Raw genomic sequence first — 20,776 nt, 5'->3', positions numbered from 1 at the left:
CCTTCTTGGGCCTCATGGATTCAGCTGCGACTGAATCCTCTTTAGCTATGCAACCAGACCATTTAGAAAAGTAGTTTACTTACAAAGAAGGGTTCGAAGGAAGTCCAGGCTTTAGAAGAATAAGCTCCCTAAATAAAAAATACAACACCCATTTAAAGGGGAAAACCCTGTAAGCTTGCAAAGGCTAAAAGTTTATAGCTAGTCTGCTCTTTGGGGAAAACAGCAATTTTCTCAAACGGCTACTATCTGCCAACATCATGTCACAGCTTCAGACATCAGTATCACAAGAGTCAGGGATAAAGTTGTCTTAGTTAGAGTCAGTAACTTCCAGGAAAGCCTTCAGTTTTCATTAATTTGGGGATAAGACTGAAACAAGGTGATCCTGTCCTGCAATTTATATAAAGGTGCAAAGTGCTCTTTCCTCCCCTTCTGACTAGGATGTGATGTGTATGCCTTCCTTGTGATGGAGGAGGGCAAGGTGTCAGCTTTGTCCCCACAGAGGGCAAAAATTATGGCATATTTTAAAAGTTGCAAATTTACAAAGTAACACTTTTTTTTTTTTTGAGAGTCTATTTTAATTAATTAATTAATTAATTTTGGGCTGCGTTGGGTCTTCGTTGCTGCGTGCGGGCTTTCTCTAGTTACGGCAAGCAGGGGCTACTCTTTGTTGTGGTGTGCCGGCTTCTCTTGTTGTGGCTCACGGGCTCTAGAGAGCAGGCTCAGTAGTTGTGGCACACGGACTTATTTGCTCTGCAGCATGTGGGATCTTCCTGGACCAGGGCTTGAACCCGTGTCCCCTGCATTGGCAGGCGGATTCTTAACCACTGTGCCACCAGGGGAGCCCTGAAGTAACAATTTTTTTTTTTTTTTTTTTTTGCAGTACGCAGGCCTCTCACTGTCTTGGCCTCTCCTGTTGCGGAGCACAGGCTCCGGACGCGCAGGCTCAGCGGCCATGGCTCACGGGCCTAGCCGCTCTGCGGCATGCGGGATCTTCCCGGAACAGGGCACGAACCCGTGTCCCCTGCATCGGCAGGCAGACTCTCAACCACTGCACCACCAGGGAAGCCCATGAAATAACACTTTTAACACGAGAAAAAAATCACACTGCAATGTAATTGTGCTATTTATAAGCTAATCACAGAATTTAGAAAAGACTCTAATTACTGGCATATTCAAGTTTAAAGGTGCATGAAGAAAGCCTCTCAGTCCCGCCAGTAGGCCTGGCCAATGGTCAAATGCTGAAATCTAAAAGTCCCAGCCCCAAGCCCCTATAGCCCTCTTGAAATGAGCCTTGATGGCAAGCTTTGGACATGTGGATAGATTGTTTTTCAACTTCGTTTACTTCCTCAACTTTATTGCTTTGTCATATTTGTAAACCCTTTAAGGAAAAAAGAAGCCTTCAGGGTATGACAGTTGAGCTGGCACCTCTCCAAGTGTCACTTTCCTTAGTGTAAAAGGGAAATAATGTTACGACCACCTTACCTAGCAGAGGCTGGTGCTATTTGCTTCCCCTTTTGGTTCTGCTACTAGTATGAACCCTGCCTAACCCAGCTGTTCCTGGAAGAGGGTCCCTGCTCACTTCATCTCTTCTTAGTCAAAGTGCCTTCGCATCTCTTCAACTTCCCCTCCGTGAAACGGGTTTGAGGGTGTCACTTTACTATGCCACCTCCATCTGCACTCAGCCTGTCACAGAACCAGGCATAAAATGCTAGTCAAGGGTAGCTTTTCGTCTGGGAGCTGGCAGTTTCCACACACGGAGCTCTGGCCCTACCAACCTGCAGTGCAGCTAAGATCCTGGGGCTTTCCCGACCATGGACTACAACTCCCAGCATGCATCGAGCCCCCCCCGCCAAATCTCGCGTGAAATGACTCGGCCTCTGGAGACTTTATCGGGAAGGCTGTGGGCCGGCAGCCTGTGGTCCCTCCCTGTTTGCTGTCTGGGGCCTTCTGTGTCGCCACGGGCACAGCGCCGCTCACACCATGGCTTGGGTCCCGAATGCGCCACAGCCTCTCGAGAGACGTGGGTCTTCGGAGCCTCTTTAGTGCCGGAGCTCGGGCCGCAGGCGGCTCCGCGGCGGCGGAAAAACAGGTAACCAGATGAGCCGGACCGGACCCTCCTTGGGGCTCGGTCCTCCACCGGTAAGGAGGGGCGTGCCCCCGTCCCCTCCACCGAGGCCCTGGCCCGGGCCCTCGTGGTGCTTCTCTCCTCTCCCCTTACTCAGGCTCAGATCTTTGCCGGACCGCTCCGTGCATCTCTCGCCCCGCCTTCTGGGGTCCCCCCGTGGGGTATCTCTGTGATAATGACCCCGCAGCCCCGGCACCGGGCTTCGCCTCTACTTTACCAGGCCGGCCTTGTCCTGGACCCCCCCATTTCTCGCCCTTATCTCCTACTACTTGCCTTGCCCCGGGGAACTTTCGGCTTGTGCCAGGCCCTGGCCCTAATCGCCTTAATCTTTCTTATCCTCGCCGGGTGGAAGAGGCGGTTCAGTCAGCCCAGGCGTTTCACATCCTGGTGGCATTGTCCTGTATCTTATGAAGGAGAAGTCAGAGCTCTGCGGGGAGGGGGGAGGGGATGGGCACTGGGAAGTGGAAGGGGAGGTGTCGGGTCGGAATGCTGCCTGGACCCCGAGGATGGCCGACTTTGGTTTCAGCGATACTCTTTAATGAGGAACTAACGATTTTGCCTTCTGAGCTTCATCAGGATAGAGGGGGGAGTGCAGCAAGCTGAAAAGCGAGTAACTTGGCTTTCTCGGAGCTTTGTTTGAACTCCCCTGTAAAATGGAGATGAAACTACCTGCCTTACAGATGGGCCACTTGGCTGTAACCTTGGACAAATCACTTCTGCTTTTTAGTTTCCTTTTCTTTAAATTGGGGGTAAACAATGCCTGCTTTGCAAGGGTTGCTGCAAGGGTTAAAACGCAAGATAAGTGTTGTATAAAACCCTTATGAATATCAGTCAGTACTAGCAGCAAGGAATGAATTTACCCACTGTGGTTCCCTAGTCCCTTGCTGTGGGTCAGGTTATTTGGACCCTGAGCCCTAACTTATTTAAAAACGAAACGAGTATAGTATCTCTCGCAAGGTTGTTACAGGAGATACATGAAAGTACAGGAAGGTGTTTGGCAGACTCTGAAGGGCTGTGCCAATGCTGGTTGTTTGTTGTTCTCAGAACCTCTGGAATGGATGGACTCTTCCCGAGCAGCTTTGCTAACTTGCAGCAGCTGAGCAGCGTTCCTCATTAATATCTGTCTGTCAGCATAATCGTCACATCATTTCACTCTGGTAAGGTGACCTTTTCACTGTGTATGGTGTCTGTCATATCACAGGTGTTAAGATCAGTGACAGGTACAGTGAGATCTTTGATTTTATCCTTTTTTTTTCTCCCTCGCATGTTTGTCCCTCTTTTGTGTGTGTTTCAACCTTGTAACCAAGCCATAAAACTCTATGTGCTTGTCAGAAGAACAGCATTGGAGCTATTCTTTGGTGTTCACTGTAAGAAAATGCCCTTTGTTGTTTTTATTAGGTGGCAGGGACTCAGCTCTGAATTCTGTATAGAAAAAGCACCTGGATCCCAGTCTTTCAATGGCTTCGAGACAACCAGAAGTGCCTGGTAAACTTAATTCTTTTTGGTAAAGTTATGTTTTGCCCTTAACATTTTGAGCTAGACAGAAACTACTTTTTCTGAACCACATATTAATAGTAACTCTGTGCCACCAGGAGAGTATTTAGACTTAATAGATTGGCATCATTTAAATATTATCTTATTAACCACCCAGCCAGGGTGTGAACCCAAAAATCTAACTTGAAAGAGAACAGTTATTTCACTTAAGGGTATGACAGATTTGTCACTTTCCTATGTATCAAATAAAAATTTAGAATAAGCTGCGTAGTTCTTAAACCAAAGTGATTAAACTCACCCCCTTTTTTTGTGAGGAGGAGATAGGAGGGTGGGAGGAATGAAAGTTTGGGCAAAAAGGCACCAGCCTGATTTCAAGACACATTGAACTTAGTCATGAAAATGCTCACTGCAACATTTAGTGAGTCCTGGGTCTGTACAGGGTTATAATTTCTGGGTTAGTGAAGTCATTGATTCCTCCTTGGACTGTTTTAGTGGCAAGGGCTAGTGATTTTTAAAATCTGAATCACTCAATTTTTGATTCTCAGTAAAGTATTGATGATAGTGCCTGTCTCTCAGGTTTGCTGTGAAGATCAAACATAAAATACATGAAAATGTGAGTTAAAGATGAATATACATTTACTACCCAGAAAATTTTTTGGTCTCTATTTGTGGGAATTTATCTCCTAGTAAATATTAGCTGACTTTATTATTATTCTTAGGAAGGCTATTGGGATGGCTCTTGGGATGAGTCTTTAAGATGTTTCTGAAATTGCTCCCAAATTAAGTGGAGTCATAGGAGTCTCCCGATAAGGATCCATCTCTAGTCTCTAACTTCATCAACTTGTGTTTTAGTTTGTCTTTCATTGTCGTTGTGATGACTGTGAACTCCCTGTAAGCATCCTGGCCGCAGGGTTGCATGCATTAGGTTAATGCTTATAGTGTGGGGAGCATGGAGTGTTGCGTGGCGGGTGTGAGAGCTGGCTGAGATCTGTGTTCCAGCCCCCACCTCACACTTGCTAGTGGGGTGTTGCTTAAGATCTATGCCTCAGTTTCCTGAGCTGGAAAAGGGGAAGAATATCTGCTTAATGAGGATTAGGAAAGATGAGGGATGTAAGTTCCTGGCAAGGAAGGGTACTTGGTAATTATGATTTGCTTGTGTGTTTGTTTTAATTGAGATAATTCACATACCATACAATTCAGCCATTTAAATGAACAGTATAGTGATTTTTAGTATATTCACAAGGTTGTGCAACCATCACCACTGTCTGATTCCAGAACATCTTCCTCACCCACAAAAGAAAACCTTGTCCCTTTAGTAGTCACTCCTGTGGCTCCTCCCTCCCCCCAGGTCCTGGCAACTACTAATCCTCTTTCTGTTTCTATGGATTTGTTAGTAATTGTTATTAATCATAAGAATAATGGTAACTGCTTGGCCCTCTTGTTGTTTACATGGAATGTCTTTGCTGGTTTTGGACTTATTGCCGAACAGGTTGATGTCTTGGAGAGTGTGATTGTGTAATTAGAGCAACAGGATAATGTCACACTGAAGGCAGGATCTGGACGTTAGTTCTGCTCTGAAAGGATCAGCAAACAAACAAAATGAACTTTGCTCCCTGATCTGGCACAGCTGAGTGTGCCCTTGAGGTGGGGAGCCTGCGTCACTGGGGCATTCCGCCAGTCCGTTCCAGTGGACAGGAATGGCAGGATCAGCTGGCAGTGCTTTGTGAGAACCGTTGGCAGGATCAGCTGGCAGTGCTTTGTGAGAACCGTTGTCAGTAGTTTCTGTGATGAAAATTGGCTGTGCCATTTAAGTCATATAGAACATTCGAAACTGTTCTAGATGCTGCTGGACAGCATATTATTTGACATATTTCTTGTCATGGTGCTCTTGTTATCTTAGGTGAGGTAGTAAAGACAGAGGATTTGCCACCTCTGGGCCTTCTTTTCCTCATGTATAAACTGGGAACAAGATTTCATGGTGTTTTTTTTGGCCATGAGGCTTGTGGGATTTTAGTCCCCCCAACCAGGGATTGAACCCTGGCCCTCAGCAGTGAAAGCGTGGAGTCCTAACCACTAGACTGCCAGGGAATTCCCAAGACTGCATATCCTCAGTTTTGCCTGAATTGAGAGTCTTGGGATTGCCACGGGCTTCTGTGGCCTAAAGAATACAAGCTTTGAGGGCTTCCCTGGTGGCGCAGTGGTTGAGAGTCCGCCTGCTGATGCAGGGGTCACGGGTTCGTGCCCCGGTCCGGGAAGATCCCACATGCCGCGGAGTGGCTGGGCCCGTGAGCCATGGCCGCTGAGCCTGCGCGTCCGGAGCGTGTGCTCCGCCACGGGAGAGGCCACAACAGTGAGAGGCCCGCGCAACCCCCCCCAAAAAAAAAAAAAAAAAAGAATACAAGCTTTGAAATCAGATTGCTTTGGGTTTTGATTCCTTACTGCACTTTGAAGTTATGTGACCTTGCTCAGGTAAATTGAAATTGAATTTTGGTTTCCTAATCCATAAAAATGGATTAGGGGTGCTGTGTGGGTTAAGTGGAGAATCCAGTGTCAGGCAGAGAGGAAGGAATTTGTAGTTACCTTACCTTGACTGGATTAGCTCTTCCAGAATGAGCTTTTCTTCCTCTGTCCCAGAATAAGAGTGTTTCAGAGCTTTCCTGCCTACAGATTAATTTAAAGCTACTGGTATGTTCAGCTGATGAGCCCATCCTGACAGGTGTGTCTGTTCTTAGCTCTTGAGCCTAGTGGGCCTCTAGGCAAGATGTCCCTGCCCATCGGGATGTACCGCCGGGCATTCAGCTATGATGATGCCCTCGAGGACCCTACGCCCATGACTCCTCCTCCATCGGACATGGGCAGCATCCCCTGGAAGCCAGTGATTCCAGAGCGCAAGTATCAGCACCTCGCCAAGGTATCTGACCCCGCTGACTGCCGTTGGCAGGCCCAACCCCTTCGTTCTCCTTCCTCTGCTCCAGAAGCCGTCAGCGGCTCCTGACACCCATAGAATTGGGCAGCCACCAATCCCTATATATGTTATGTTTTCTGTAGAGTTGGTAGGCCTTTTTCCTTTTTAATTCAAAACTAGAATGGCTGTGTCTTCTACCTGAAATACAACCTCCCCATCCCCTCTCCTCCCCGTCCTCCCCACCCTCGTTTCCACAGTATTAAATCCAAGCTCCTTAGTCTTAGTCTGGCTCTGCATGGTCCAGGTCCTGTCAGCGCTCCCTCCCCTCCGAATCCACCCCCCACCCCCTGTGATCCAGCCATGCAAGTTACCTAAGATTTCTTATACTTAATAGGGTATTTGATGCCTCTAAGTCTTTGCTTCTCGCTGCTCCGATTGCCTGGAATGTTCACAGTCCCCATCCTATCCTTGTACTTCATCTGCCTGACAGATGGCATCCTTTAAGTCTTAGCTCAACCATCTCTTCTGTGATTTTCCTCCATCCTCCCAGTAAGACTATCACCCCTCCTTTTGAGGTCTCCAGTGTACTGTGGACCCCTGTTACAATCCCTGTGTTACTTCATTGCCCTCCATTAGCTTCCTGGAGGCAGGGGCCCTGTCTGATTCATACTCCATCTACAGTATCTAGCAGAGGACTTGGCATAAAGTGATTGCAAAAAAGATGCTCATTGAGTGATTAAAAATTGGCTCTTTCCTGAACATATGCTGTGCTTTTCCTCATGCTGTCCCTCCTGCCTCAGATGCCCTTCCCCACTGCCATCCTATGTGAGAGCTGCCTCCTTTGTAAGGCCCTCCTGACATGCACACACATGCACACACATACCTCGTTACACACTGATCTGCTCTCACAGCCCTTTTGTGCAGTTGGGCTTCATGGGTTCTGACATGCTTGTTGCAGGCTTGTTTCTGAAGCCTGTGCTTCCCGACTGCAGGGACTGTGTCTCTCTCGCCTCTGACTTTCCAACCACCAAGAATGCCAGAAAGGTGGTCCTGTTGCCTGAATAAGCTAGGCCCACCCAGTTCAGATGAATCCTTTTAAGCTGCAGCTATCGTTTCACTGCACTTTGAGCTGTGTGACAGCTAGGTCCTGACAGCAAGTACCAGTAAGCAGCTGCCTAAGCAGACCTGGGTGTGAGCCACCTAACAGTCTGTGCACCAGCTGTGAGCTTGGGCTTCACCCCTGAGCCACAGTGTCTCTGTGTGAGAGATGAAAATACTTTGTCATGGAGGTGCCGTGGGGATTAAATAAAAGAGGACTGGAGGGACTTCCCTGGTGGCACAGTGGTTAAGAATCTGCCTGCCATTGCAGCAGACACGGGTTCAAGCCCTGGTCTGGGAAGATCCCACATGCCATGGAGCAACTAAGCCCGTGCGCCACAACTACGGAGCCTGCGCTCTAGAGCCCGAGAGCCACAACTACTGAGCCCACGCACCTAGAGCCCGTGCTCCGCAACAAGAGAAGCCACTGCAGTGGGAAGCCCGTGCACTGCAACGAAGAGTAGCCCCCGCTCGCCGCAGCTAGAGAAAACCCGTGTGCAGCAACGAAGACCCAACGCAGCCAAAAATAAATAAATAAAATAGATAAATTTATAAAAAAAAAAAAGAGGATTGAAAGGCCTGGCACATATTAGGTGTGGAGCTGATGTTGTGACTCCTGGCTTCGGGCTTAGCTTCCCTTGGCAGAGCTGTATGTCATCCTTCCTTTCTAAAGAGTGTAGTGTCCCTCCCTTCCCTGCCCCTACCCCCCCGCCCCCACACACATACCATTAAGTTCTCAGAACAGGGCGCTCCTTGCTATGAAAGTGCCCCCTACAGCTCTGGGGGAAGTTCCCTATATCAGTTTTCTACTGAAATCTGACCCAGTCAGTTGTTGAGGTAGAAACATTTTGTGTAAAAAGTATTGGCAGTACTAGGGGGAAAGGGCCCCAGCAGCCGGCCTGTGATGCCAAAACAGCAGACTCAAGGGACCGGAGCAGAAAAGAAGCAAGGCTCCTGATAGCTCTTGGGAGGGCAGCCCACCACCCTCTTCATTTATGAAGGCTGCTGCTTGCTTCTCTAGGCAAAGAATGGGCTTCCAGTTTTCTGCTGTGTCCCAGCTGGAACAGCTGACAGTTTGGAACAACTGGCCTTTCTAAGGAGAGCTCAACTTGACTCATTACATGCATTCTTTTGTTTGTCCTAACCATCCATGCCCTAGGCATCCATGTCCCAATCGTCAGCCGTCTTCCAAGTGAGAAAGCAGAGGTTCAAGTTTTGCTCGAGTAAGGTCACAGCTGAAGAGTTTAAATCCTGTTTTGTAACAGGGATACAACATTTCAATACTTCCTTCTACTCCCCTCCTTTCTGACCATCTTTCTTCTCAATTCCTTTGGAGAAGTAGAGAACAAAGAGTAAAACCCAGTCCTCTGCTTCCAGTTAGTCCTGAGCACAGTGTCAGGCGTTTAGATTAAGGAAGGCAGCGTGCTCCAGCCCTCTCATGTTAAAGCTGAGGAGCTACGTAGACTTTCTGGTTTGTTTTAAAAGACCGTTATTGAACCCTTAGAGCAGTGGTCCTCGAAGTGTGGTCTCAGGGACCAACAGCATCAGCATCACTTGGTAATTTGTTAGAAACAAAATTCTTGAGCCCTACCTACTGAATCAGCTCTGAGTTGGGGCCCAGCAAGCAGTCTGTTTAACAAGCCCTCCAGGGGATTCTGGTGCTTGGCAAAATTTGAGAACCACTTAGCGAATGCAGTGATTAATTAAGCAAAAGCAAGCATGGTGCTTGGTACACGGTCAATGCTTAGTAATAGTTGTTTCTTCTGTATCCTTAGGGGCATATTGTGTTTTGGACAGACATAATCTGGAAAGATAATAGAGCTCAGAGCTTCAAATTCTGGCTCTCCCACTTTTATAAATTCAGGCTATTCGTATAATGTCATATCTTTTGTCACTATGGATAATACATATCTAATTGGGTGTGGACAACCAAGCCCCCCTTCACATATTTTCTCCTGTATCTGATTACTCCCAGAGGAGTAAGTTGAGGCGTGTGACTCCCTTGTCTGGCTCAGGTGCCTCCTTGCCCCTCTTGAACAGGTGGAGGAAGGAGAGGCCAGCGTCTCATCCTGTGCCCTGCCATCGGCCATTGATGGTGCGGACAAGGTCCCCGTGGTGAAGGCTAAAGCTACCCATGTCATCATGAGTTCTCTGATCACAAGTAAGCATTCTGCGCTCTCAGAACTGGGGGAGGGGAAGAGTTTAGGCTTCCTACAACTAGCTGGGGGAGTTCTGCAGACACACTTGCCTTAACCTGTCCTAACCCAGCCCGGCAGAGGTCAGTCTGGCTGCTGAGTCATCATCAGTGTTGAAGCTACATTTAGGTGGAAGACTTGCCCAACGTTAAGCATCTCAGTTGATTTAGGTGCACTCCTGCTGCTTCGTTGCTACAGCCTTATTTACCCATATCCATCAGCGTGACCTTGGGCAAGTTACTTAACTACTGAGGCTGTTTCCTCCTCTGTGAGATGGGGAATCTGGCCGGCAGGTGGAGGGGAGGATTAGATGGCACCAGTGCTCAGTGGCCGGGAGCGGCTGCTGATACTGTTTCAAGCTCTGCTGGAGAAGGAGACACACTGAGACATCTCCCACCACCCCTGCGCTTATTTTTTTTAATTAAATGGCTCAAAGTTGTTCCTCCTCTTGGATCTTGAGACAAGATTGGTGCCTCAAGTGTCTTTGGTCTTAAGAATGTGTGATTTGTGGTCCTGATAAGACTGGAAACAAGAGAGCTTGAATTTTTAAAAAAAATCTTACAAGTTAACTAAACTTGTTGGTTCCAGAGGGCCCTTCTAGTTGCTTCTAGTGGGAAGTTAACAATTATTAGATATACAGCTCTGCTTGTCAGCAGCAGCCTCTGCCAGGGGCAGGGCACGTAGAGGTTCTCTTTAGTTGGCTCAGTTTTGATGTCGGAAGCCCTTCTTTATCTGCTCTGGAGGGCATCAGTTAGTCTTGGGCAATTCCTGAAGAACTCACCCAGGAACCAAAAGTCCAAACTCTTACTTGGACTTTTTCTTATTCACACATAAATGCACTGTTTGAATCAGCAACTATTGCTTGTGTTTTGCAAGCTTGAGAAGGTGTCCTGGCAGTGTTAGGAAGCTTAGTCATTGTTCTTTTAGAACAGTGTAACTTCTTTATAGAAAATAGAGTTTACTAACAGTATAGAACATTATAGCGCCCCAGTATATATTACTGTCACTCAGATACTTATTTGGCTTAGTCATTTCCACATATATGCCTATTTTTATATAATTGCAAATCTAATAGACAAACCATTCTATCAATATTTTTTCAATTAATATTACGATGAACTTTTCATGTTGCTGTAGTCATAAAATTAAAAAAAAAGCTGCATTTAAAATTCTGGCATTTTAAATATCAGGTATCGTATTCATTAAATCCTTTCCTGCTTTTAAAATTTTCAAGTGACTACATGGCAAGACTGGAAAACACCTTTATACATTTTGTGTGTGTGTGTGTGTGTGTGTATGTTTCCTTTGCTTCTATTTCTGTTGGACATAAACTAGTCCCTTAGAAGGGGAATGACTAAGTCATAAAGGACATCTGGCATCTGGACTTTTGGTCCTCAGCTGCCACATTCTTGTACATGGGGGTGTATTACATAGTGTGTGTACAGATTAAGCAAAAATTCCACTGTCAGTCATTCCCAGGTATAACTGACATTGATGACAAGATAATCGGGTCAGACTGCCCTGATAGTGAGTTGAGTCTGCCTGCTGTGCCAGGCACTGTGGTGGGCAGTTTCACACACAGGAAACATTGGATCAGTAGACCTTGGTTAGTTCAAGGCACATTCTCTCTGGTTTGGATCCAGTTGCTACTTTGGTGCCATCTGTCCTAAACGTGGCCCATTTCTCTTTGGTGAAGATCGTAAAGAGGGTGGTGAGTATCTCTGAGGAAACTTTATATTTGGAGAACTTGCACTGTTTCTGAATGTCAGCTGCCTTCTCCATGTTGCATTTCTGAATACAAAGAAAATGTCCTAGGGTATAAATGAGAGGAAGGTAAGGAGTGTTTCCCGGGAGGTTATCAGGCTGTCCCTTTAGGAGTAACCTGCTCTTTAGCTTGCTGTAAGGGAAGGCTTCTTTCTGCCTAGGCTTCATGTGAGGTTCAGAATTCCTGCCACGATGCCTGTCTGGCCATCCTTCTCGGATGGCCAGTGTGTATGCTCTTGCTCCCGGGGAGAACAGTGGATATCTGTGTTCATCTCCCCCAGTTTGTGATGGGAGAGGGGGATGGGCATGACTGTTATCTCCTCTGTTCCCAGAACAGACCCAGGAGAGCATTCAGCGTTTTGAGCAACAGGCAGGGCTGAGAGATGCTGGCTACACACCCCACAAGGGCCTCACCACCGAGGAGACCAAGTACCTTCGAGTGGCAGAAGCACTCCACGTAAGCTTGTTTCTTAGGAACTTTTAAAAAACAAAACCCTCGGGCTTCCCGGGTGGCGCAGTGGTTGAGAGTCCGCCTGCGGATACAGGGGACACGGGTTCGTGCCCCGGTCCGGGAAGATCCCACGTGCTGCGGAGCGGCTGGGCCCGTGAGCCATGGCCGCTGAGCCTGCACATCCGGAGGCTGTGCTCCACAACGGGAGAGGCCATAACAGTGAGAGGCCCACGTACCGCAAAAAAAAACAAAAACAAAAACAAAAAACCAAAACCCTCATCATTCACAGCTTGAGGTGTGGCTGTGGTTTTGAAGTTACCAGCTCAGCTAGTTGGGGGTGTGGAGAGTGGTGGAAAGAGGCTTGAGCGAGGAATTTAGAGCAGGTTTAGTCCCCCTTGTGGTCGCACTTTCTAGCTGAAAGCTCCCAGGCTCTTGGCCTCGTAGTTTCTGCTTATCCATCTATAAAACTTACTGTTTCCCTTACTTCTAGTTCGGAGGGTCAGATGAGATTCTGAGCTTACACAGGTGATATGTGTGAGCACGTTATGAACAACAAAGCCAACGTGGGTCACTATGTACCAGGGTGATTGACTCTGAGGGCGAGAAATGGGAGTCAGGCAACCTCAACAGAGGTGACACTGGCTAGAAAGGAATGTTATGCTCTATGTTTAGTTTTTTAAAAATTAAAATAAATATAGAATTGGGATGTTTTTGCTTTCATTTTAAAAATTGGAACAAATGGAGAATTTTCAGTAAGGTTAATAATGACCAAATAATTGTATGAATAAAATAAAATAGTTTCAAATGATTTTCTTTCAGAGAATATCACTTTATACTTAATAGTGCTTTTAAGATTTATCAAGCACTCATATTCACTTCATCTTCTTACTAATCCTCTGACATAGATACATCCATGTTTTATAAATGAAGAAACTGAGGTCCAGGGTTATGTATTTATTAACCAGTCATAGTACCTGCAATCAAGTCTCCTGATGCCCTATTTCCTGTTGGTTTTTCTCCATATTCCAGAGTTGCCTGAGAATCTGGCTCCCGAGGGGCTCACAAGGAGGATCATGATATACAATACATGGAGGAGGAATAGTTGGGGGTTAGTGGCCTGTGGGCAGGGATACAAGACGTTGTGGATGGCTGCATTTTGTAATGAGCATCCCGGATGATGTTTGCACACTAAACTTAAAACCACTGCTGTGGCGGGTCAGGGTTGGTTTGGTGTCCAGCTTAAGCTCTCAGACAAGACAGATCCTTCTGGAGAGGGGCACTGTCAGCCTTTGACACTGAGAACTTTCCAGGGTAGGTGTCAGTCTGAATTCCATTTGCACAGTTCACCCCATATAATGGTGGAACTGAATCTGGCCCACCTTCTGCATCTTGGCCATAGGAGTAGAACATGAGGATGGCTGAAATGCCAGCTCCTGTAACCTGATATGTTGAGTGTTGAGAAAATTCATCACGGTCATTTGTTTGAAGTATAGCCTGGGCTGAGCATTGGTGTACTAGACACGGAGCACGGAGACCGTATGGAAGCCTTGACCTAGGAGCAGTGAGAAGTAGGCTTGTCTCCCCTGCTAGACTGCTGGTCTGTCTGTTAGATGTCTGTTTACAACGCTGAGGGCAGCTGGAGTGACTGGTTATGGGAAGGAAGGGCTGCACAGAGGGAGCATTTAGCTGGAGGGGTTAGTGGCCAAGTCTTGGCGCTGAGAGGCTGGGGATGGCGGGGTGTGCGCGGTAGTGGCAAAGAGGGCAGTTGAGGAAGGCCCGCCACTGGGGTTCTGGCTCGTCCACTTATTGGTTGGTCAATGTGGACAGTCGAAAGCTCTGGTGTGGAATTAGTACAGAGATGTTCAGGATATGCTATAGGATGAATACATTTTTTTAAAAGATGGAACTCTAGTATGGCAGAATCAAAGGAATATCTTCCTATAATCCAAAACTATTTCACCTCTTAATGTTTCCTTTTGCCTGAAGTTAGTGTGAACCAGGTTGTTTATACCCAAACTTAGCTGTTTTGTATTTGCTGTGATTTTCAAAAAGCCTCTCTTCTTACCCATCTGAGCAGAAACTAAAGCTCCAGAGCGGAGAGATAACAAGAGAGGAGAAGCAGCCGGCCTCCACCCAGTCCACCCCAAGCAGCAGCCCCCACTCGTCCCCTAAGCAGAAGCCCAGGTGAGCCCTTCCTGCGACCCCCACCCCCCAGCAGCCGTGGGCTAAAGCAAAGCCAGTGCCACGTCCAACACTGGGAGGTCAGCCTGTGGCTTCCGAGTCAGGAGGGGGAGCTGACAGTCCCTAGTCCTGGCGTGGGACACTTCTAGAGGTGTAGGAAGAGGATGTGTTACCATTTTATTCTTTCTCTTCCAGAGGCTGGTTCACTTCTGGTTCTTCCACAGCCTTACCTGGCCCCAATCTTAGCACCATGGATTCTGGAAGCGGGGAAAAAGACAGAAGCTCGGCAGATAAATGGAGCGTCTTTGGACCAAGATCCCTCCAGAAGTCTGATTCGGGTAAGGCTGCCCCTTCACGAAAGAGAGCAGTGGCGGGCATTTTACCATGTATGTTGGTAGCTGCTTACTAATTTTGAAATCGTTTGCTCTGTGGTTTACTTCTGTAGGAGGTTTTGCCATCCAGGCCTACAAAGGAGCCCAGAAGCCTTCTCCAATGGAACTGATTCGCACACAAGCCACCCGAATGGCCGAGGATCCAGCAGTGTTCAAGCCACCCAAAATGGACATCCCAGTGATAGAAGGGAAGAAACAGCTGCCGCGGGCCCACAATCTAAAACCGCGGGACTTGAATGTTCTCACACCCACTGGCTTCTAGAGCTCTTTCTGTTCCAGGGACTCTGGATAGAGGTGGCTTGAGCCCAGCTCCCCTTTACCTTGGCTCTGACATAGGAAAAGTTTTGTTTTCTCTTTTTAAAAAACTCTCAAACTGAGGCTAGAGCTGGAGACATAATTGGCTTTTGAGAAACATTAGTGCAAAGCTTGTCCTTGTGTGGAAGAAGCCATTTTGTACTGCTTTAATTTAAAGTTAGACTAAACCTCAGCAGTGATGTATGGGGACCTCATTACCTATTTTTGTATCATTTACCCTACACAAGAACTTTGATCATTACTTAATAGGTAAATAATATTTGTGTTGTTCCAAAACCAAGGCTTCTTGATTCCTTTACCACTGTCCATGTGCGCATGGACAAATCATGGCATAGAGGCGTTCACTGACTAGTTTAGATGACTTTGGCCCTCCTGGCTGTGCTGGCACTGTGTGCTCCAGCCTTGTCAGTTATGGGGACCCAGGATCTGTTTGAGATCTGGGTATAGTTAAGAGCCAGCCTTGGTAGGGATCCCCTCTGTTTTCTGCTGAAACCAGAACCTCCTTGCTTTTTGGTAGACCTCATGGATCACTTTGTCCTGCAGCCAGTTCTTACGTAGTACCTCTTGGGCCAGTGCTGTTGGAGGGATGCTTCTCTTTTGTGTGTCACAGAACAAACACTAGCCTTACATATCCTTTGTTGCACTTTAAAGTGAGATTAATTTAACTCCCATTTGGTTGAAAACTTCCGAAGGGAGAAAATCCAGTCTACTGGTTTGGTATAGATAAATGGATGTTAAACTTTCTTAAAGGAGGTGGCAACTGCAGTTCGAGTATAGTCTTGCGGTTCATACGAAACTAGTGTCACCCTATTTTGAGTTTCTTGTTCAGGCCAGGGCCTGAAAAATTCTTTTCTGGGAGGTGGAAGAATTAAAAAATTTTCTGTATGCAATCAATCATTTTCCCCCCAAAAGAGCCTCATACCTTTCTAAACACATACCTCACTGAGGAAAGGGATGAGGGGATCCACCTTTTCATTTCTCCTCACTGTGTACATGTTCAATCATTGTCTTGAACACTGTTTCAAATTCCTGCTGTCTTTTGCTTTGGACAGTATGGTGTCTACACAAGGAGCTGAGCTGACCTTCCCACAGAGATGCCCTGGAGTCTAAAATGATCAGAACAGTTAATTTATTTGTGTTTTCTGTTATGCTTGTATCTCTTAACTTGTTTTGACAATAAAAATCCTTACTACTTTCTCAAATGTGGATGGAACTTTTTTTGGTTCTGTTAAGAGTAGTTATTCCATTCTGCCTGCTTGCAGTCATGAAACCGAAGCATGATAAACTTGATATTTTGAAAAACCATTGCTTTTTTATTGTATGCTTTTAACATCAGATTTTTTGTAACACACTCAATCCTTTTGTTTTTACCCCTTTCATTGCATTAGATCTTGACAGACTGGCCACAAAGTCAAGTTCATAGGCAATATCACAGGTCCAATATAGGATGTTTGTTTTCCATTAGGGAGAAACAAATATGTCTTTCTCTTTCGAAACAGGTTGTCAGTACCTTGAATGACATAACATTGATGTCTAGAATTTGTTCAGCACACGGATTCTTTTTTCACATCTTGAAATGTTAAACATACAGTGCATATAGTATTACCTGTTTCAAAAAAAGTATAGATAAATAATTTATTAAAAAATATATACACCTTATATATTTAAGCCATATCTGAGAACAGGCTAGGATAGGATTATAAAAAAAAAGATATTTACTAAACAGAAAGTTATTATAGCCTACAGATAAATAAGATAGGTTTGGTCCTATAAGATTTTAAACTACTTTTTATACTTTTAGAACTTCCAAGTAATTTGAGATGGAGTTCAGGAGGTATTCTTGGCGTTCAGTGCTTAGAAGGACCTCAGGGTCTGCTCCAGGCCTGTGGAGAGGCGTCTGCGTCAGGGTTCAGGTCTGCGGCATAGAAAAGCAGGAGCTTCAACAGGTGCACCTTGTCTTGGAGCTGCGGAACGAGCGGCTCCCCCAGCATCTGGACCAGGCGGCTGCGGAAGGCCTCGATCTGTTTCTCCACGTCCACCACTGTGATGTCATCTCCTTGCTGGGGCTTGGGCTTAATCCTTTTGATTATTAAGTCTTTTCGATCGATCACTGAACTCCGTAAGTGCTCTGCAAGAGGGAAAAGTTTAGCGGAACTGTTCTGAACTGCTTTTTATTCCTTTATGACTTGGGAAGATGAAGTCCAATTTTGGTAGGTAGGGTCTAGGCAAAGACTTGATGAGTTACTAGGATACAAGTCAAAGGGCATGTGAGTACCTGTGGTACCTCCATTTCCAGTCCTTTGTTCTTGGTCCTCTTTGGACCTCAAGTTTTACATATTAAAAAATGTATTTCAAAGTCATTTTAATTTTTTTCAGAGTAGTACATGCTTTGTTTAAGAAAATCAAATTCTACTCAAAGGCTTTTGTCCCCTGTGACCATTCTCCTCCAGTAGCAGAGTGAAATAGAGCACATTTCCCTGCTTAAAACCCTCCAGATACTTGCCTTTGCTTTCAGAGGCCAAACTCCACATTGTTCTGTGGCCCAGCCTGCCTGCCAGTCTCCTCTAGTCCTGCTCTCCTTCTTACTACCCGGATCTTACCTCCAGTTCTTGAAACAAGCTCTTCCTGCATCATGGCATTTGCACTTGTTCTCTCTATCTGGACTGCTTTTCCCCTAGACCTTTGCATGCTTACCTCCTTCTCATCCTTTGGGACTCAGCTAAGAGGCCCTCCCTGACTAGAGTGAGCTGCTTCCCTCGTTTCCCCAGTGTTCCTCTTCATCACAGCACCTGATTTATTTATTGGGTTGCACTCACCAAAACTATAATTGTTTTTGTTGGCTTGTTCACTGTCAGGCACTGTCACTGCAGCTAGAATGTCAGTCCATGAGGGCTGGGCTCAAGTCTCTGCCTCTGACGTCATGCACTGGGAAAGGGGTGTACATCCTCCTCTCTTCCATGTTCTTGCTGGTCACCAGAGAATAACTAGGCAACCCCAATTGTGGGGCATTCTACAAAGTAAGTGCCCTGGACTCTTCAAAAATGTACATATTACGAGAGACAAGTAAAGGCTGGGAGCTGTGTTAGATGACAGGAGACTGAAGAGCATAACAACCAAGTACAATGTGTGCTGTTTGACTGAATCCTGGCCAAAAGCAAAACTGAACACCTATAAAGGATATTATCGGCACATATTAGATAATATTAAATCAAGGATAAAATAAGTGGGATGATGAATAGTTGTTATGTAGGGGAATATTCGTATTCTTAAGCTGAAGTATTTAAGCATGAAGGATTATGACAGTGCAACTTACTCTTAACTGGTTCAGCAAGAAAAAGAAAAAAGCATATAGATGGATTAACAGATAAACCAAATGTGGCAAAATGTTAACAGCTTATGAATCAAGGTAAAGTTTATATGGGTGTGCATCGTACTATGCTTTAAACTTTTCTGTAAGTCCAAAAATAAAATACTGGGGGAAAGTACAAAGGTCTAAAGGTATCTCATCCCAAATCCATAACTCAGTCCCAACAAGGTTCTGGAAGTGTGTGGAATTGAGGGAAAGGAGCTCAAGGTTACATATAAGGCAAATGAAGTGAGAAGAGCCCTGCAGCCCTTCTGACTCCCAGGTGCGCCAGAGGCCACAACAGTATCATTTTCTCTATCTCATTTATAAAATGGGGGTAGTGGCGCCTTCATTAACAGGGTTATTAGAAGGACTGAACTACAGTGTCCAGAAATTTGGGAAACAATAAACTGAAAAGAAAGTACAATAAATACACTGTAGAGTATCCAAAGAGTCTGGAAACATAGGAGGTGAAGCTGCCTTGAGATGTCATTACAGGGCCCTTTCAACATTCAATCAACAAACATTTACAGTGAGCACCTACTCTGTCTGTGGAACTGGGCTAGAATTCGGGGATGCAGTGGGATCAGAGCCTTGGGCCCAGCCCTCATGGACTGACATTCTAGCTGCAGTGACAGTGCCTGACAGTGAACAAGCCAACAAAAACAATTATAGTTTTGGTGAGTGCAACCCAATAAATAAATCAGGTGCTGTGATGAAGAGGAACACTGGGGAAACGAGGGAAGCAGCTCACTCTAGTCAGGGAGGGCCTCTTAGCTGAGTCCCAAAGGATGAGAAGGAGGTAAGCATGCAAAGGTCTAGGGGAAAAGCAGTCCAGATAGAGAGAACAAGTGCAAATGCCATGATGCAGGAAGAGCTTGTTTCAAGAACTGGAGGTAAGATCCGGGTAGTAAGAAGGAGAGCAGGACTAGAGGAGACTGGCAGGCAGGCTGGGCCACAGAACAATGTGGAGTTTGGCCTCTGAAAGCAAAGGCAAGTATCTGGAGGGTTTTAAGCAGGGAAATGTGCTCTATTTCACTCTGCTACTGGAGGAGAATGGTCACAGGGGACAAAAGCCTTTGAGTAGAATTTGATTTTCTTAAACAAAGCATGTACTACTCTGAAAAAAATTAAAATGACTTTGAAAAGATAGAATTGGCTGAATAGAGTGGGATATAGGGAACATGTGGGTTAGGAGCAAGAAGAATTTGGAATTTATTAATACAGGAAATTCAAAGAAGCAAAGGTTGGCAGTGCCCACCTAACCACCATCCAAGGGGAGGAAGTCTTGGCCAGTGGACTTGAACCATTCTGGTCCAGTTGGCAAGGCCTTGGATTTTATGCTTCAGTAGAGGAGAGTTCTTACATCGGAGGTTCTTGTGATTATTGTGTGAGGTGATTTATGTAAAGGGTTTATTTGGCACAAGGCCTGGCTCAAGATATTCTGGCTGGTAGTATTATTAGTTCCTGAATCAACACTAGGATCAGCTACTATTATTTTATCATAATCATCGTCACTACAGGAATCTCCAATCTAACAGTCACACTGATCTTCAAAGTGCTTCTGATCCGTCACTGCCTCCCCCACTGCACCACCCACACCCTTGTCACCATTATCCCTCCCCTGACCTCTCTGGTCCTCGGCCAAACTATTTATCACACATCAGGCAGAGTGACCTTACTTAAAACCACTTTGATGGGTTCCCTTCACTCTGGAATCAAGGTGAAATTCCTTAACACGAACTCCCTAACAGGAGGGCCCTTCACACCTGCTCCTGTCTGGTACCGTGGTCTCGTTTCGTGCTATTACCCCCTTGCTCACTGTATCCTAGTCCCACCAGTTTGCTCTATGTTGCTTGGACTCATTAAGCAACTTCTTGTCTCAAGGCCCTTGGACATGCTGTTTCTTCTTTCTGGGAAACTTTTCCCTCCCTATTCGCTTGGCTAACACTGGTACTTCATATCTCAGCCCAAGTATCACTTCTTCAGGGAGGCCTTCCTGGGTTCCTCCATAAACAGTGTAAGTCCTGTTTTGTGCACTTGTACTTTCCTTCACAGCATTTATTTTCATTGCAATTATATGTTACTTGTGTGGTGGTTTGTTTAGGGTCAATCTCTTTACTAGACAGTTAAGCTCTGGGAGGGCAGGGGCCATGTTGGTCTCATTCATTGAAGTTTTCCCAGTGAGCCAGGCACAGAGGAGGCATTCAGTAAATACTGTTGCCTGGATGAATGTATGAACTTAACTGATCTTGCCTGAGTCTGCTTTTCTCCCCTCTGTGGACAGGGCTCCTTGCAGGAAGGCTGTATGTGAGACTCTCCTTGGAGTGAACAGGTGTCTGACTTCCGCATCGCCCTAAGTGGTCCAGCAGAGTGGAATTCAGGAAAAGCATGCATTTCATTCGTTTAAATACTATATGTTTAAATTCCTAGAATTCATAGTTTCAAAATATGAGGTTCTAATTATTCATAAGCATCAGGAAAACTCATGGCATTATGGCAATTCATAA

At 46.0% G+C, this 20,776-nt stretch overlaps 2 protein-coding genes across 5 annotated transcripts in view; one reads left to right on the top strand and one right to left on the bottom strand.

Annotated features, from left to right (window-relative positions):
• The first annotated feature begins 1,868 nt into the window (after window positions 1–1,868).
• KIAA1191 (KIAA1191 ortholog) lies at window positions 1,869–16,122 on the top strand. 2 transcript variants are annotated; one of them, XM_030846826.3, is made up of 9 exons: window positions 1,870–2,089; window positions 3,170–3,282; window positions 3,524–3,610; window positions 6,352–6,530; window positions 9,663–9,783; window positions 11,914–12,038; window positions 14,110–14,216; window positions 14,409–14,551; window positions 14,659–16,122. In XM_030846826.3, exons 3-9 carry the CDS (start codon window positions 3,583–3,585, stop codon window positions 14,865–14,867), a joined length of 912 nt encoding a protein of 303 aa, XP_030702686.1. In that variant the 5' UTR covers window positions 1,870–2,089; window positions 3,170–3,282; window positions 3,524–3,582; the 3' UTR covers window positions 14,868–16,122. The 2 variants fall into 2 exon arrangements, with proteins under 2 accessions (XP_030702687.1, XP_030702686.1); XM_030846827.3 differs by lacking the exon at window positions 3,524–3,610 and having other exon boundaries at window positions 1,869–2,089.
• An 84-nt stretch (window positions 16,123–16,206) lies between these two features.
• SIMC1 (SUMO interacting motifs containing 1) overlaps window positions 16,207–20,776 on the bottom strand; it is a 95,395-nt gene continuing 90,825 nt past the window's right edge. For all 3 annotated transcript variants that reach the window (XM_030846823.2, XM_030846825.2, XM_070045275.1), the window contains one exon: window positions 16,207–17,048. In XM_030846823.2, coding sequence (XP_030702683.1) covers window positions 16,786–17,048 — 263 coding nt within the window. In that variant the 3' untranslated portion in view covers window positions 16,207–16,785. The remainder of the gene's footprint in view (window positions 17,049–20,776) is intronic.

This window comes from Globicephala melas, chromosome 3, assembly GCF_963455315.2.
Source record: "Globicephala melas chromosome 3, mGloMel1.2, whole genome shotgun sequence".
Lineage (NCBI taxonomy): Eukaryota > Metazoa > Chordata > Mammalia > Artiodactyla > Delphinidae > Globicephala > Globicephala melas.
This window is presented reverse-complemented; position numbering and strand designations above follow the sequence as displayed.